Genomic DNA, 17,756 nt, shown 5'->3' with positions numbered 1-17,756 from the left:
CAATGGCTGCTGGCACAATATGGTGATGGTTGTAAGCACTCATATCTTTCTTCTGCACGATCAACAGTAATTGAATTTCGGTAATGGTGTCAAAAGGAATAACATAGCCGATTAACTATGATGCTAGGACGTAACTTAACTAAACACCATCAATTGCGAACTTAGGGGAAGCTTGTATGATGTAAATGTAAACCGTGCAAAACTTTGCATTTACATGCAGACGTAAATGCAAAAACTTGACCTGTGACTACGATGTCTTTCAAATTACCTCTGAGAAAAGAGAAATGTTATGTAATTATACACTTTGCTCTACTAGACAGAGCAAAATAACTACTGCTAAAACCATAGGTATATATGGCCTCCTTCCTACCAGTGAATTGAGTGGTCCAATAATGAGGTAGGGAGTTATTAGTATCACATTTATTTGTAGTTTTATTCTTGAACTTTCTCCCAAGGTTTAAGAATGTTTAAGAGAACATATATAAAGAAATTCATGACAATATAGGGTAAACTTTAGTAAAAACTATTATTAAATTTATTTTCAGGTAAAATTCTGCAAGAAATAGGCACTTTTTAACCCTTTATTGAACAATAACTTTGCTATTAGTAGTTATCCGCGGCAGTTCAATGTCTCCGTGGTTTTATATTAAACATTATATAGATACATTCAAACATTGTTGACAAAATGAAAACCAAGAATATATATTACATTGACTAAAATCCTAATCACAGACATTTTTAAAACGGAATTGTAACGGCCGCCGTGCATGATATATAACGCGTTACGCTGGTCATTTGTTCCTTAACAGTTGCCAATGAAGCGACATGAAGTTCGTAAAGCGTAAGGGAAACATTCGAGGAGTAAAATAAGTTTTATATTTCTCGCAAGTGTTGTTGTTACTAGTGAATTGACCCATTCTTCATACCTTCAAATCAAAGTATTATCCTGCATTAAAGCTCTCTCATATGTGTTTTTAAACTATGGATTCCGATTACGGTAAGTAATGTGGACAGTGTTCGAACAAAGGTCGCGTATGTTATGTTGTCGGAAGCATTTTATGAGGTGAAATGGTACAATGGACGTCTCTGTGCTCAAAACTTTAGTTTAAAAAGGAGACAATAAACCTTGGAATATTGATGCAATAGTAGTCTTTTTAGAATTGCGACAGATTGTTCGGAAATTAATTTAATATTGTTTGTGCCATATACATTTTTTATGCGGTGAAAATATTTACATTTTTTAATTTTTTTAAATAGAAGATAATCCGCAAAGTCCCATGGATGAAGACCGCGGGACGATAAGAAATGGTCCTAGTAGAAGTGACGACTCAGGTGATGACCGGGATAGTGATAGCGATGACGCCAACTCCGTGGAGAGTGGTCACAATGAAGGTGATGTTGGAAAGAGGGGACGCACTTCGTTTCGGAGATCACCTTCGGGTTCTATTGGATCCAGATCACCTAGCATTGATGCATCGAGGCCACAGTCTGCTCGATCACAGTCAGGCTCAGCAAGATCTGGCTCCAGATCCGTGTCGCCCGCGTCATCCCAGGCATCCAATAATTCGGCAAAGTCTAGATCTAGGTCCAGGTCACCGTCTCATGACAGGTCTGTTTCACCCAAATCAGCCCACTCACACACCAGTTCTAGGAGATCAAGATCACGTTCCGGTTCCCCCAATTCAGTAAAATCTGGTTATAGATCCGGTTCCGGATCCCCTGCTAATCCTAGGTCCAGATCTGGTTCCCCTGCGAGTGTTCATTCACAGGGATCAGCGGGTTCCCATAGGGATAGATCAGAGTCTCCTAATGCTAACCGACCAGCATCTCCTTTGTATTTGGCATCTCAAGCTTTTCCCAATGGTTACAAATCAAATTCCAAGTCACCGAAATCAGATAGATCTCCTTCGGCCTCCCCAAGATCGAGGCGATCGCGATCTCGATCCCAAGAATCTGCCAAGTCCCGGTCTCAGTCCCCTAAGTCAGATCAGTCCAGATCGCCTTCTCAGCAGTCCAGAAGATCACGTTCTGGTACTCCGAAATCCGCAGCTTCGGTTTCTCCTTCGCCCAAATCGGCACGCTCAAGGTCTGGATCTGAACCTAAAACCCCACGATCACCTTCTGGTTCTGCCAGATCCCGCTCTGGCTCACCAAAGTCGGCACGATCCGAGAGATCAGGATCTCAACATTCTTACAGGTCACGGTCATCGTCTCCCAAGTCCCCACCCAGATCACCACAGTCACCAAGGTCTCGATCGGGGTCTCCCCATTCAGCCAGGTCACGATCTGGGTCTCCAAAATCTCCACGTTCCCGTTCTGGTTCGCCCATGTCACAGAGATCCCGTTCCGGCTCCCCAAAGTCTGTGAGGTCCAGGTCAGGCTCGGCCAAATCGCGGTCAGTTTCGCCCAAGTCACCCTCTGGCTCACCGAAATCACCCAGGTCACCGAGACCAGGCTCTCACAAGTCGAGGTCGGGCTCACCTCAGTCGCTAAGATCAGCTTCCCCGAAATCTCATCGCTCTAGGTCTGGATCTGTCAAATCCAACAGGTCCCGTTCTGGTTCTGCCCGGTCCCACTCTGGATCTCCTATGTCTGCCAGGTCACGCTCAGGCTCCCCCAAGTCTCCTAGATCCCCACCTGGTTCGCCAAAGTCACCCAGGTCCCGTTCTGGTTCAGCTAAATCCGACAGGTCTCGTTCTGGATCAGCAAGGTCCAACAGGTCACGTTCTGGGTCGGCCAAGTCAAACAGGTCACGCTCAGGATCAGTCAGGTCAAACAGATCCCGTTCAGGAACACCCAAGTCCAACAGGTCACGTTCAGGGTCGGCCAAATCCAATAGGTCTCGTTCTGGATCAGCAAGGTCCAACAGATCAAGGTCAGGTTCTCCCAAATCCCATAGATCACGGTCAGGGTCAGCCAAATCCAATAGGTCTCGTTCTGGATCAGCAAGGTCCAACAGATCTAGGTCAGGTTCTCCCAAATCCCATAGGTCACGTTCAGGGTCAGCCAAATCCAATAGGTCTCGTTCTGGATCAGCAAGGTCCAACAGATCTAGGTCAGGTTCTCCCAAATCCCATAGGTCACGTTCAGGTTCAGCCAAATCCCATAGGTCACGTTCAGGGTCGGCCAAATCCAATAGGTCTCGTTCAGGATCAGCAAGGTCCAACAGGTCACGTTCAGGATCACCCAAGTCCCATAGGTCACGTTCTGGGTCAGCAAAATCTAATAGGTCTCGTTCAGGATCAGCAAGGTCCAACAGGTCACGTTCAGGATCACCCAAGTCCCATAGGTCACGTTCAGGGTCAGCAAGATCCAACAGGTCACGTTCAGGATCAGCAAAGTCCAACAGGTCAAGGTCAGGTTCTCCCAAATCCGATCGTTCTCGCTCTGGATCCCCTGCATCTCATAGGTCCCGATCTGGATCACCTAAATCAAATAAATCTGCTGGTTCCCGACCAGGATCTCCTCAGTCAGTTGCCTCGGGGAAGCAGTCAAGGTCTGGGAGTTCTTCTGATAAAGGGAAGAAGACAAAGAAGCCGGCAAAAGCTAAGCAGACAAGGAAAGGCAAGGCAAAATCATCTCCCAAATCTGGAAGTGAGGCTGGTAAGACAAACATATTACTGTTTTTCACATAATTTGCATATTGTGCTTATCTTCATCATGAGCCAATTTCCACAATAATTTGGTCTTTGGTGTAAATAGAAATTGCTCTTTATTTTCAAATTTTAGAAGTATTTAAAGTATTTTGGCATATAAACTTCTGTATTTGCAATCAGGAGAAACAATATTTAACTGGACCAATTTCTACAAGGATTGCCAACATTGGAAAAAGAAAATATATCTTTGGCTTGCAGATTCTGGTTTATAACATGAACAGAAGGAAAAGTGTTCGTCCTTGGAGTTTAAATAATGTGCTGTTTTATCTTTTTTGGCACCCACGAAGAACATAGTTATTCAATTGAGGTCATTAATGAGGGATAATGAATTTGATTAGTCTCCACCCTTTTGGAATTTCTTTTTGTTCATAGATATTTTTTGAACAGCGAGTAGAGTGGCCTATAAACTGAGAAAATATTGGAAATCAGGGTAAAAGGTAGCCAAAACAAATTTCTTCTAAAGATCATTAAGAGGGTCATATTAAAAAAATCTTTGATAATATGATGCAGGATTTGGAAATTTCTTATGAAGATTGGTGGTCCTTTTAATTGTGTTATTAGTCGGTGTAATGTTTAATTGTGTTATTAGGGCCATCACTTGTTCAGGCCCTGACAAAAAGCCGAGCCACATTCAAATATCTGCTTGGGTACCAATGACACATGCAGTAATGAGAGATGATTAGTAAAAAAAAGTCCCAAATTCATTACCACCCACTCAGAAGAAAAATTAGGGAAATCTGAAAATAATTCAGAAATCACTCTTGTTAATAAATGATTGGTCATTTTGGTTAGGATTTAATGCCTAATTCCATATCTAGACTAAAAAAAATTGCAATGCATCTTTTCAGATTCAGATGATGAGGTTGAAGAACGTCGCTCTGTTGTTGATAGTGATAATGAAGATGGAGATGCAGGATCACCTAGGAGTAGCCCAAGTTCACGTGAGTATAAATTATTTTTTTCCACTGCGATTACAAGTCTCATGGTTGGCTTAAGCTACTCAAAAAAATAAAACCATATCTTCAACCCAAATTTTAATTTATGAGGTAGCAATGGCAAGCTCATCAAATCTAAAGTCTTTCAGAATGGGAAGATAAATCATTTGAGGGTATTGTTCATTTCCATGCCACTTTTGGTTCATGTTTCATTTATGGTTTTTTGCTCTTGTAACCATAGAGTTTTGTGGCTTAATTCAGTGTTGAAAATTAAGAACAAATGTCAAGATTTGAATCTGAGATCTTCTAGTCCCTACTTGATGAATTATTGTACTCAATGATCTACCTGGCAGGCCTAGTGCAGAATTGCATTTTGTACACCTGCACAATACCACACAAACCACCATCAGGGAATATGGTAGGGGTTGCAACTTAAAATTGTTACAACATTATCACATTTTGTCAGCTCTTAATGATCTATATCAGGAACTGAATCCAATAAATGGGGATCGAGATGGTTCAATGGCTATCGTACTGGCTTCCCACCCAGAGGGCCTGGGTTCAAATCCCGGCGGTGTTGAATATTTTTCAGTGGTATCTCGATCCCTACTTGAGGTGCTTTGTGGAGGGCACTTAGAGTGAGTATGCCGTCCGTCGGATGGGACGTTAAACTGCGGACCCCTTGGCGCCTTTCGTAAAGAGTAGGCTAATGCCGACGCCGGGTTTCTCTCCACCCTTCATCGTTTCCTGCCTATCCCTAATGGCGCCAATGACCTCAGCTGTCGGTCGCCTCCCCCAAAATAATACTACTAATACTCGTAGGATAAATCAAACGGGGATACAGAAAGTCATTCAATTGATTCTACAACTCACTAAAGTTAAAAATATGCAAAACTTTGAAAAAATGTGAAATGATGTCATGCTGAAAACTATTTTTCGCTCAGTCTTAAAAGGTGGCCGTTCACTTTAATTCTAGTGAATGAAAAAAGGTGCCCTTTGAGTGTGTTAAAATGGAAATGATTACAGTGTGTAGCCCTGATAGTTTGTTTTAGAGATTGCAATTTACATTTCACCTTCCACATTTCTTGCATAAGTAATGAATTTTTTGTGAAAACAAAGACCGTGAAAGAGTTTTACGTCAGTATTCTGTGAATTGACTGCAAAAAATTTTTCCCTAAATACTTCAGGGATATTTTTTTTGTTTAAAGTAGCCACCATAATTTTAAAAAATAAATAAAATTAGAGATGATGGACCTGACACCAAATCCCCGGGTTGATATTGAGGTATGTTATAAAATTGTTAGGAAATATATTTAGGTATGTTATGAAATTCTCTTGCAAGCCGTTTACATTTTGTGGGATCGCCCAATAATTTATGTAGTTTTCCTGCCTCATAATTTTTATCCTCTTCCATCACATGTTTCATTAGGGAAGAGGAAGGATTCCCAAGGAAGTGACGATGGAGATGAGGAAGATAAAGACGTTAAAATGGCCTCTGGGAGCGAAGATGAAGATGAAAGCGTGTCTAAGAAGAGAAAGCGGAAGAAAGCTGTGCTGTCTGACTCGGAAGAAGAAAAGGCAGACTCAGAGGTTGAAGATGATAAAAAATCTACATCAAAGAGCGTAAGTTAGAGACAGCCTAAAGTATATTTAAAGAATGTTGCATGCAATTTTCTCCATTGATACAACATCTGGCAATGGTCTTTCTTTGTTTCTGATGGATTTTTTCTACAATGTAGTCCCAAGTCCACACCAAACAGCATAAATTACAATGCCCTTGGATATATTTCTGCTATGATACAGACATACCCTCTTTTGTGTAGCTTCTGGCATTGTTTCATTTTTGTGGATTGTCCCGCATTGAGGTCACAGGTGTTAATGAATGAATAAGACCTTATGAACCCAAATACTTGTCTGGAAATCAATATATCATTAGATATGTATGGATTTGTCTGCATCTGCTGGTAGGCAAAGGCCATCTTATGTCCTAATTAGCTTTTGCTTGTTTTCAAGTTTCCCTTTTGAGAATTGAACGAATAGATGGAGATGTCTGCCACAGCATTTAGCTATATTCTATTGATGTCATGATATCCTGTCAATATAAATGAAATGCATTATCTCTCATTACTTATTGTTTGCAGCTTCATAGTAACTCATGACATCATAGGAATACTTAAGACAACTACCAATTTTATTTATTTTATAAATAAAATAAATAAAATTGGTAGTTGTCTTAAGTATTCCTATGATGTCATGAGTTACTATGAAGCTCCTCAGAATAGCCTGCCTTGAAACATTGGAATGAGGTCATCCCTTTTCGTGTATTTTTATTGAAATTCAAAATTTTTGGGAATAATCATTGTGAAAAATTATTCATTAATTTTTTAACCCCTTTAAGAAGCCAAAATATTTGAATTTATTGAAACTTTTGAACAATTTGAAAATGTGAAGAGAAAAATGAAAGGATGCAACATCAGTATTTTCGGATTTAGTGAGATGTAATGGCCAGGAGAATTAGAATCTGGAAATTGTAAAAAGATTCATGAATGGGGAGAAAGCAACGAAAGTGATGTTGGGTTTATACAGGGTGCGGCGCTTAGATCGGTACAGATTTCAATTTGAATTCCCCGCCATATCGTAGTTCCACTGGAGGTCGCGATTGGCATTCTTGAAATCTATAGGAATCTAGTAAACAGTCATAACCTCAAAATGGCCGAGATGTTACGTACAAGTGCAGAGTACAATTGAAGAGCCGCTATTATCGAAAGTGTCCGTGCTGGGCATTATGTTTCAAAATAGTTCGATTCTTCTGGTACCCTAGATCAACTGTTTACGATATTGTGGCTAAGTACAATGCTTCAGAGAAACCTGGGGAATGTTTCACTAACCTGGTGAGGAAATCTCATTCAAGGAAACTCATGCTTTAAAAATGATTTAAACGCCCCACCCTGTTTATGAAAAACATCTGGATGAAAAGATAGAAAAGGCTATTCCAGTAATTGGGAGTTTTAGCAGTTGGCACTGCTGTGTGACACAGTGGACACCTTGATTATTCCAGTTTAAATGCATTCATCATCAGCAGATGACGCTGTGGTCGGATCAGATATATATGAGCAGGTAGAGACAATCTATGAAGAAAGTGGGAAAGGATAATTGGGAATGATGACCATGGGAGATCGGAATACTATTGTGGTTAGGGAAAGATAGAGATATTTAGTTGGAGAGCATGGACTCGGAACAAGAAATAAAAAAGGGGCAAAATTGATAGGCATCTACGAATGTGTGGATCTTTGGATAGCACATAACTACCTGGTTTTTCAATCAGTCAAGAAGACTATATATTTGAAAGACTCCTGTCAATATTACCAGGTATCAGATTCATTTTATGACAGTAAATCAAAGGTTCAAAAATATTGTCCCGATGACTGAAACCTCTCCAGGAAGGGATGCTGAAACAGACTTTAACTTAACAGCTGAAGAATGAAAGTTCTTGGTAAGAGTAAGTGTCAAATGTTGAGAAAAATGTTTGAAAATGTAAGGCAGACAGTAAATGTAACTGGGCAATGGGATGCCATTCAAAATACACTGCCGAAGACTTTGGTGAAAGAAGTTTGAGTAGTGAAAAGGGAAAGAAATTAAAGAGAGTGGATTTTAGAGAGTATGTTAGATAAAATGGATGAACATGTAAAATGGAAAAAAAACTTAAGTAGGTTGACGAATGAGGCTAGAGAGAGCTGGCTTCGGAAACAATGTGGGGAGATAAAAGAACTAGGAAGACAAAGGAAATTAGAAGGGATGTAAAAAATTGTTAGGACTCTGACAATGAGAGAACCATGTAAAATAAATAACTGGGAATATTCAATAAAGATGTCATGCATGGAAGAGGACAGAAAGTATGGATGACATCTACATCTACATCAATACCCTGCAAGCCACCAAAAAGGTGTGTGGCAGGGGGTGCAGCACCAGGAGGAAAGGGTAAGGGATGAGGGGGTTAAGGTTTTTCAAATGGATGGGGAAAGGTGAGGGGAACCTGCAAAAAAAAATATATAAATATAATCGTATAACCATGCGCAGTCGCTACCTTGTAGGTTAATACTTATTATGTCGAGCCGGCTCCTGGGGGATTTTGATTACAAGCATTCTGGTCTCTTATGGTTCTTGGAAAAAATGACAATTTAAACCTATCAGTCTTGCAGTCAATCTCTCTAATCTTATATTCATGATCCCTCCGCCCGTAATACGTTAACATACTGAGGGGAATTATACAATTCACAGGCCGTTGAGGGACGATGAATGTGATGAAGATGATAGAGGACCAAAGATATTAAGGCTTGAGGTGAAGAAGGTAATTCAAGATTTCAAGGAACAGAAAGTATTGGAATGTGATGGATTACCATGTGAGGCTTTGAAAGGATTATGATCTAATGCAAAAATATCAATTGACCGGTCTAGTCAATAGAATGACTCAAGCATTTGGCCTGAAAAGCTATACAAGACAATATTTCCCTTACTAAAGAAGTGCAATTCAAAAGAGGGTAAAGATTATATGAAAATCAGTTTTATCTGCCATTTTACAAAAGCTGTATCAAGATTCTTAATTCAAAGAACGGAATGGAAAATTGAAGTGAATATGAGTGAAAACCAGTTTGAATTCAGATACGGTATAGGAACATGAAATGCCATTGGATGTTTACTAACTCGACCAGACATCAAGGGATCTGAGTTCAAATCCCAGTCAAGGCGAATGATTTTTACACTCTGAAATTGTTGCATTGAAATGCACATTAGCGGATGACTCCGTTAAAAGTTACTGTTGCGGCATCTCCCACAGTTTCTTTGGAATTTGTCTATTTAAACAATTTCTCCACATAATTCATATTTTCTTCAAATATACGATAGCCATAAATGACTTAAATTGTTGGTTGCTTCCCCTTATCGCTACAACTACAAGTTAAATGACATTAATATGATAGTGTGTGCTCAATTAGATCGTAAACCTACTGATTTAGTGCTGAACCATGCAGTATACCCAACCAGCCTGAAATTTCTACTGAAGCATTTTGCTTACTTTTCGTTTGACCTGAATGCTCATTGGATGGAATGAATTTCAGAAACGGGCAAAAATAGCATCAGACTCGGAGGATGAAGATAAGGGCAGCATAAAGGATGATGGGGAGGATAAGGAGAAAGAAGCCAAAGGGAAGGTCGCTGATTCTGATGATGAGGACTTGCCCAAGAAGGATGATGACAGTGGGGATGAGGAGGCGGCCAAGGGTGAGGAGCCTGAAGAGAGTGGTAAGGGAGCTGCGGCAGTCCCTGACGTGTCCGATGATGACTCCGATGGTGGTGTTAACAGGAACGAGTGAGTAAATCCTGCATTGCAGGTTTTGGAATATTTTAATTTCTTAGTCCAGTTAAACAAACATGTATAACCATTAATTAAAAATATTTCCCAGCAATTACGCGTATTCACAATGAAGACATTATCTGGTGTAACTGGCATCTGAACCAGAAATTGAAAACATAAGGACACCAAAATTGATTTGGTTTTTGTTAACAAAATGATAGTAATCTTAAATTTGATTTCAATAAGCTCAGTATTATACCATGTATCTTGTCATGTTATAACAATTTTTGTACATATCTCTTGTACAAAAGTTTATGCATGCATATATATCTTAAATATATGCATTTAGTTAGTGACATAATTGAAACTGTTTTGTAAGAGAATTCTGCAGTTAGTTGTTGCATAGGTGATGTCCTGCCTGCTAATGTTATTTGATGTCAATCTTTTACAGTAGGTTTATGAATATCTAAGGAATTGTGGTAATAGAATCGTTAGTAGCATAATTTTATGTCAGTTTTTGGTACATTGAACACAGATTTACTGTCATTAGTAAGCTTTCTCTCTTTAAATATGATAGGCACTTTATTAATAATTGTTATTTAACTGTTTTGCTTAATTTGGTCAGAAGAAACATTTGATTATCATGCAATATGCTGGAAGAGTATATGGGCAATTAAAGCAGTTTGTATTAGTATTAAGGCAATAATAATTATTCATGCCATTCAACATTAACATAAAGTATGGGATCATTAAAAAAAATGTCTGTAGATACATACATATATAATGCGTTAAATATTCAATAGTTCCTGTAGCATATTATCATTCAGATACACAATAACTGAGTAATATGATTTGTCGGGTAGGAATTAAAAAAAATATGCATTTCAGAGATGCCGAAAAACCTTTTATTGACCTAAGAAGTTACTTAAAAAGTTTATAGCCCATCTCTTCAGTGTATTGGTGATCTTTTTTAAATTAATTAAAAAGAGATGAAAGACACTTGTTTGTTCTTGTTGGGTAAATATGGGCACTGCAATTTTAGGGAGTGAGTTACTATGTTCCAAGTGTAGTACTATCATACATATAATATATTTATGTGCATTTTAGAGGCAGTAGCATGAGAGATTCAAATAAGGGCCGAGAAGGTGAGCGAAGAGATATTCCTGCAAAAATTCTGACAGCTCTTATCTTATTCCTTGAAAATTCTTAGTGCATATTTGAATGCCATGCTGGAAAGGGATACCATGTAGTGAGTTGTGGGTAAAATTAATCAAAATATGCAGTAATTAGCCTATTTACAGTTCGATTAAAACATTTAAGCAATAAAGCAGTGTTTATTCAGTTTGTTTTCTCTGACGTAAAGTTATGGAATTTACCTAACATATTTTAATGAAGGTGGGTTGTGGTAGTCCAGGGGGTAGAGCGTTGGATTACTGACTGGAGGGTCCCAGGTTCGATTCCCAGGCAAGTCTCTGGGCACCTGCAGCTCCACCCAAGCTATGTGATTTTTCGGGTACCAGATCTTCCTGGAAAACCATAACTGGCAAAGGGAAAGGAACTGGCCTCCCTACCCTGATGTGTGAATATCACAGGCTGTCGGGCGTAGTACTAGGTGAACTCGACCATCACCTACCAAACCGACCTTTGGGTTGATTACTGTGTTTATGGTTTTTTTTAATTTTAATGAAATAAGTAACTTTGTAATTCCACACACACTTCACTTAGAACACAACCTAGGTTTCGACATTGGACATTATCACCAGTTAGTACTTGCAGATGAAAACTTTGTATATATACCTTCAGAGTGGGGAAGGGTGGGTTGGGTCAGGTGGAGGGGTAAAAAGAAGGTTAAAATCGGAGGTAAAGGAAAGGTAGATCAGAAGGAAAGGAAAGGGAAGTACAGCCTTCGATGTTAATCCTTGGTTGACCAGTAATACCTGATGATGGCATCCAATGTCGAAACCTAGGTCGTTTTCTAAATAAAGTATGTTTGAAATTACAATGTTTCTTATTTAATTTCAATTAGTTCAGGTTATTGGTCAAAAGAATAACAGTTATAATGGCTTTAATAATAATGGGTCTCTGTCCTTTTTGTAAATTGGAGTGTTATGTTGGTTGAGGGGTATGCCCTTCAATGAATTTTTCATTTTAAAATTTTTTGAGCTAGAAGTGGCAAGATATTTACTCTGATTAATTGAACTTTCCATGGCATTCCATTAATTGCTACATAATTTTTGCTGGCTTAAGTTGATAGTGTCTCGCCATTTTTACTCAACAAAATTAATGCCAGCACAGCTATGCCATCATCATTAAATATGTTGCTTCTTAAAGTTTATGACGTAAAGTATGATTTTGTCCCTTTAGTGTAGGTGCTAAAATAATTTAATGAATTAGGGAATAAATCACTATCAATGTAAATTGAATGAAGTGTATTTGGCAGCTGGTGGTTTCTTGTTGGGTTAATCCAGTTTTCCTTGTTTAAATGCTTGGAATATTGGTAGGTACTTGGTAGAATTTCTTGAAAAATAAGCTATTATTCCTTGTAAATCTAATACATACATTAAATGCTGATCTATATGCCTGGTTTTCTTTCTTTGTGATTCAACTGAACGACTTAAATTGCTGAAAATAGTTCAAGGTAGGTTTTGGTGCTTGGTTTAGTATGGACGCATTCCTTAACTTTATCTTAGGTAGCAGACCTGTGTCTTAAATGTTATGGATGTTCATTTAGGTTTTCAATCTCATGAATTAGACTTACTAATAGTGAATCAAATGTCATGTACTTAGTGATTTTTAACCTTTATGATATTTTAGTGTCATGGCGTGATCCTGAATCCAGTAGAATTGTTTTGCATTTATTGAAGTTATTTTTTTTAGTCTTAGTGAATTGCAGATATTTATTTTTTGGTTTTCAGAGTGTATTTTCATCTTACAGGTATGTAGTAAAGACCATGTCACAACAGTCAAGTTCCTGTTCAAAATTTCTTGCAAGAAAACATCCAAACTGATTTTTATGCAAACTATTTTTTGTGCAATAAACTTGGATGATAATATAAAATGACTTGGAAGGGCTTATTGCAATGATTCTTATCTTTAATTTTGTTAAGACCTAATATTTCTTTTACTTGAGAATATAACTTTCCAGTGCATCTTCATTGCAACTACAATTAATATTTGTGTAATATTGTCACCCATTTTCACTTCACCAATATTGCAGATATTTTTTTGTTATTAACTATTATACCTTCATGATATGCTTGATTTGGATTGGTAAATGAGTACAAATATTAAGAACAAATAGTCTACCTTGAACTCTTTATATGTTGCGTATGTCTCTCTTTGCAATCTCAAGAGTGTTTCACATGCAATTCATTATTTTGGTCGAGTTGAATGGAAACATGGCTTAGGTGACATGGCCTTAATTGACAACCACCTTCCTCTTTTCATTTCGAACACCCCTTAAGTAGTCCATTCAGTTTATCTATACACTTGGCTATCCTATCGTAGTGGCTTACCAGGCTTGTAGTATCTGCAGTGAAAATTAAGTAGGGTGTCTGTCAAACTAGGAATGCCAATAATTTTCAGGCAATACATGGTACATTAAGGGGATTGAGATGGTGTGGTGGCTATTGTACTGGCTTCCCACCCAGAGGGCCTGGGCTCAAATCCTGGTGGTTTTGAATATTTTTCAGTGGATCAGGATTTTCAGGGATTGAGATATCCCTACGTTAGTTGCTTTGTGGAGGGCACTTTGAGTGAGTACGCTGTCCGTTGGATGGGACGTTAAGCTGCGGATCCCTTGGCGCCTTTCGTTAAAGAGTAGGCTGATGCCGATGCCGGGTTTCCCCCCACCCTTCATCTTTTCCTGTCCATCCCCTATGGCACAAATGACCTCAGCTGTCGGTCGCCTCCCTTAAATACTACTACTATGGTACATTAATGTTGTGATACCCTGTAATTCAGGCAATCAAGTTAGACATTTGTTGAACTAGAGGAATAAAATCGATTTGTACTCTCAAGTAGTAGTAGTTTTTAGGGGAGGTGACCGACAGCTGAGGTCATTTGCGCCATAGGGGATGGACAGGAAAGGATGAAGGGTGGAGAGAAACCCGGCGTCGGCATTAGCCTACTCTTTCCGAAAGGCGCCAAGGGGTCCGCAGTTTAACGTCCCATCCGACGGATGGCGTACTCACTCAAAGTGCCCTCCACAAAGCACCTCAAGTAGGGATCCAGATACCTCTGAAAAATATTCAACACCGCCGGGATTTGAACCTGCGCCCTCAGGGTGGGAAGCCAGTACGTTAGCCCCCGCACCATCTCGATCCCCTTGTACTCTCAAATTATTCAGAAAATGAAATCATAAGAAAGCATACTAGTGTATTAATAATCGATCTAATCTAATCCCACTACTCCAATTATTTCTGTATTGTCTATTACTTTTTAACTTTGAGAAAAAGTAGGGAGAGAGGGCAGTAAGACTGAGATTTCAATGTTATTTTGAAATTCGGCATCGTCGCTTAATCAACTAATCATCATTGCATGGAAAACCTTAAAAAATAATACATTTTACCTGAAAAGTATTGGAAGTCCATATTTTATTAGTTAATTAAACCAACCCGGAAAATTGAGACTACTATCCTTTTATGTTTTAATGCTTTTCACTAGTACAGTCCAGTTTCACAGTTAAAATAATGTTAAAAACTACAGCATAAGCCTTCTAGTCTTCTCTCTTGTCATTAAACATTGGGGTGCTATCTTCTGCAGCCACAAGACCACTTACTGTGTTATGATAAGAGGAAATACCTTCAGGAAAACTACTTGGTTGCTTTTCTGAGCCCAGAAAGCATTGAAATCTTGTCGAATGAAAAAAACACTTGTAAATATGTTAATTTATCGGTCCTGGTGAACTATTTTACAATTGTTCAAACTCTTTTCAATTGTTACCTAAAGAAAACTTGCTGTATATGCTGTAGTACATGGGATGTCTTACTATTTGTGTATGAGATAATTGTAATATGCAATTTGTACCTAGCATAATGTTAATCAAAAAGAAAACCATATGTTATGGTAGCAATTAATTACCAAGTACAGAAACCTCTTTTCGGCTGCACACTACATTCTTAAAGCTATCCATTTTGTGTCATGCTTTCCATGAGTTGGTGTCATGCTCTTTTGATCACCATGTGGGTTAAGTATATCTGCATGAAGAGGACCCTGAATTCCGGTACTTACACCGCAGTTTGTTAGAGAATATTTTTCTCTCCCAAAAAAGATATGGTTTAGTTTTAATGTTAAACTATGTGGGGAAGGGATGCTATTTTGTCATAATGGAGACTGTTGTGACAATATATCACTTACGGATTATTTAATGCCTATTGATGTAATGATTCCTGTTTGCCTTTGGCCATTTTCTTGAGATACAAGAGTTTCCACCAAAGTTTGGTCATCATCAATGAAATGAATTTGACATTGGTTAGAGGTTTCTGTGACATGCACTGCACATAGTTAATTACTTCCTGCCATAATGTCTCTTTCACTTTTATTATATAATTTTATGTTCCACATCTGTATTTTTTGAAATTGAATACGGTTCTGTGTTCTGCTATCTTACTTTTTGCACTGATATTTACATTCGGGTACAACCATGGTAGACTATGCAAAATTTTCACGCTTGTTCAATGCGGTATTGGCATTTTATTTTAGCATCAAATCATCAATTAGGCAAAACACAGAAACACGTAATGTTGTCGATTCACTGCAACTCAAACTCACGTCAATGGAAGAGAATCTCAAGTGAGAAGCTATCATATAAGCAATTAGAAAGATCATGGAAGATATACTGTGAAATTAAAAAAAAAAAATTGGTAGACACCATGCTTAAACAAATAGTTCCAGAAGCTCGGACTGGATTCAAAATTGCCACATGAACCCAATGGCTAGATTGCATTCATCTAGTTGCACCTTTTTTTTCTATTCCATCAAATAGAAAATATGAAAGAATGTTTGAATGTCAGATTTTTTTCATGTATCATATTTTCACTTTCTGTTTTCATAAAATTAATAAGCAAATGAAATTTCTTACGCATAGTGCATTTAGAAGTATGCTTGCTTATACTTATTTGCAAAATATTTATATTATTATACACATCAGTGTGTCTCTGCTCATAATGCCTTGTGTAGGTTGAACATACAATGCATTACTTGGAAAGGTGATGCTTTTCACTAAGTTCTCTCTGAGGATGGATAAGGTAAAAAATGTATGTATTTGTTAATTTAATTAATGATGCTAGGTGGATAGATTGAATGATGCATATATTCATGAATAATTTGTATAAAATATCTAAAAAATGCAGAAATTTCCCAGGGTAAAAATCATTCCCCATGATCGAGATGTGAACCTTGTTAAAGCACTCTCCAGATTAGGCGAATGTTATTTTCTTCGTGAAATTCCTGCATTTGGATGCTCATCGGTGGATGACTCCATTAAAATAACTGTCATGGCACCTCCCGCTATATTTTGAGTTTGTAAATAGAAAACACTGAGTTTAAAGTAGGTTTCTCACCTAATCGACTGTGGCACAGCTGTGCATAACTACAGTTACTAGTGAAAATGAATGTGCCGTAACTTTTCATAAAGTGGCAATCCTTTAAAGCAACTGAAATTTACTGTGTAAGAGGATACTTCAGTAACTTGATTGGTTGAACCACTCAGCTGGAAATCAAGGGGATCTGGGTTCGAATCCTGGCCCTGGCAATTAATTTTTACACTGTGAAATGTATCAATTTCAATACTGGGATGACTCCATTAAAGTGAATGTTGTGACATTGCCTGCAGTTCTCTAAAAATATCATAGATGTTATAGGTTTATTTGTTCGTAGCAATGATTTTGTCAACTAATATCGTGGGAATGGCTAAATATTGAATTGTTTTTCCAAATATTTTCTATTTCAATGTAATTTGTTCTCATATTATCTTTTGGAATGTGCTACTTGTACGAAATGCTCTTTTTTAATTTGTGCTGAAATTTTGGAGTGCTTAGTATTAGAAGTAGTAAGTTTATAGCTTTGGTTTATTTTATCCAGTAGAAATCTTTTAATCTTTATGCTCTCTGGGATGTAGGGAATCCATTTGCGAAAATGGTTAGTTTGAGAGGAAGATCACTGAGTATCCATTTCAAAGTGCTCCATGCTTATATGTGAATTATATTTCAGGGAGGATTCCGGTGTTTCCGATTTTGACCTCATGTTACTGAAGAAGAAGGAGGCATCTAAGCGCAGGAAAAGGAAAGACGTGGACATCATCAATGACAATGATGACATAATCGCTCAACTTCTGGCAGATATGAGGAATGCCGCGGAGGTAATGAACAACAGTGTTTTAATATTCATTTACTATCCTTGGGATACAAAATTTAATGTGAAATTCTGCATATTTACTCATACATTTTTCCAGAAAATTTCACTTTGAAAAATCATGGGTTTGACTTCTGTACAAGTAGAAATCAAACTCAATTTGATAATTTTCAGCTGTTTAGAATCTTATGCATTGGAGATACATTACTCCATTAATTATCAAGATCACAAATCATATGATTCTATTTGATTACTGTGCTAGTGGACATGTTTATTTAATCATTGCATATAACTACAATGGTTTGGTGTTTGCATCGAATGTTTAATAGTGGTGCATTCCGATTCTCCCTTCAAACAGGGTATTCACTTAATTGGAAAAATTGGGAAAAATACTCAGTTATTTCAAAATTCGGGAGGGGGGGATGTGAAATAATCAAAATAACAGCCAAAATTTTGTTAGAA

The 17,756-nt window shown here is 38.0% G+C and overlaps 1 protein-coding gene across 1 annotated transcript in view; it reads left to right on the top strand.

Annotated features, from left to right (window-relative positions):
• Window positions 1-853: 853 nt before the first annotated feature.
• Window positions 854-17,756, top strand: part of LOC139698707 (protein IWS1 homolog) — a 30,753-nt gene continuing 13,850 nt past the window's right edge. The window contains exons 1-6 of the mRNA XM_071597586.1: window positions 854-997; window positions 1,258-3,603; window positions 4,505-4,597; window positions 6,021-6,214; window positions 9,706-9,956; window positions 17,154-17,301. Of these exons, the coding sequence (XP_071453687.1) occupies window positions 982-997; window positions 1,258-3,603; window positions 4,505-4,597; window positions 6,021-6,214; window positions 9,706-9,956; window positions 17,154-17,301 (3,048 nt within the window). The 5' untranslated portion in view covers window positions 854-981. The remainder of the gene's footprint in view (window positions 998-1,257; window positions 3,604-4,504; window positions 4,598-6,020; window positions 6,215-9,705; window positions 9,957-17,153; window positions 17,302-17,756) is intronic.

This window comes from Hetaerina americana, unplaced genomic scaffold (genome assembly GCF_022747635.1).
Source record: "Hetaerina americana unplaced genomic scaffold, ioHetAmer1.1.p SCAF_9, whole genome shotgun sequence".
In the NCBI taxonomy this organism is placed as follows: Eukaryota; Metazoa; Arthropoda; class Insecta; order Odonata; family Calopterygidae; genus Hetaerina; species Hetaerina americana.
Note: the sequence above shows the minus strand (reverse complement) of the source record. Positions and strands in the feature narration are given on the sequence as shown.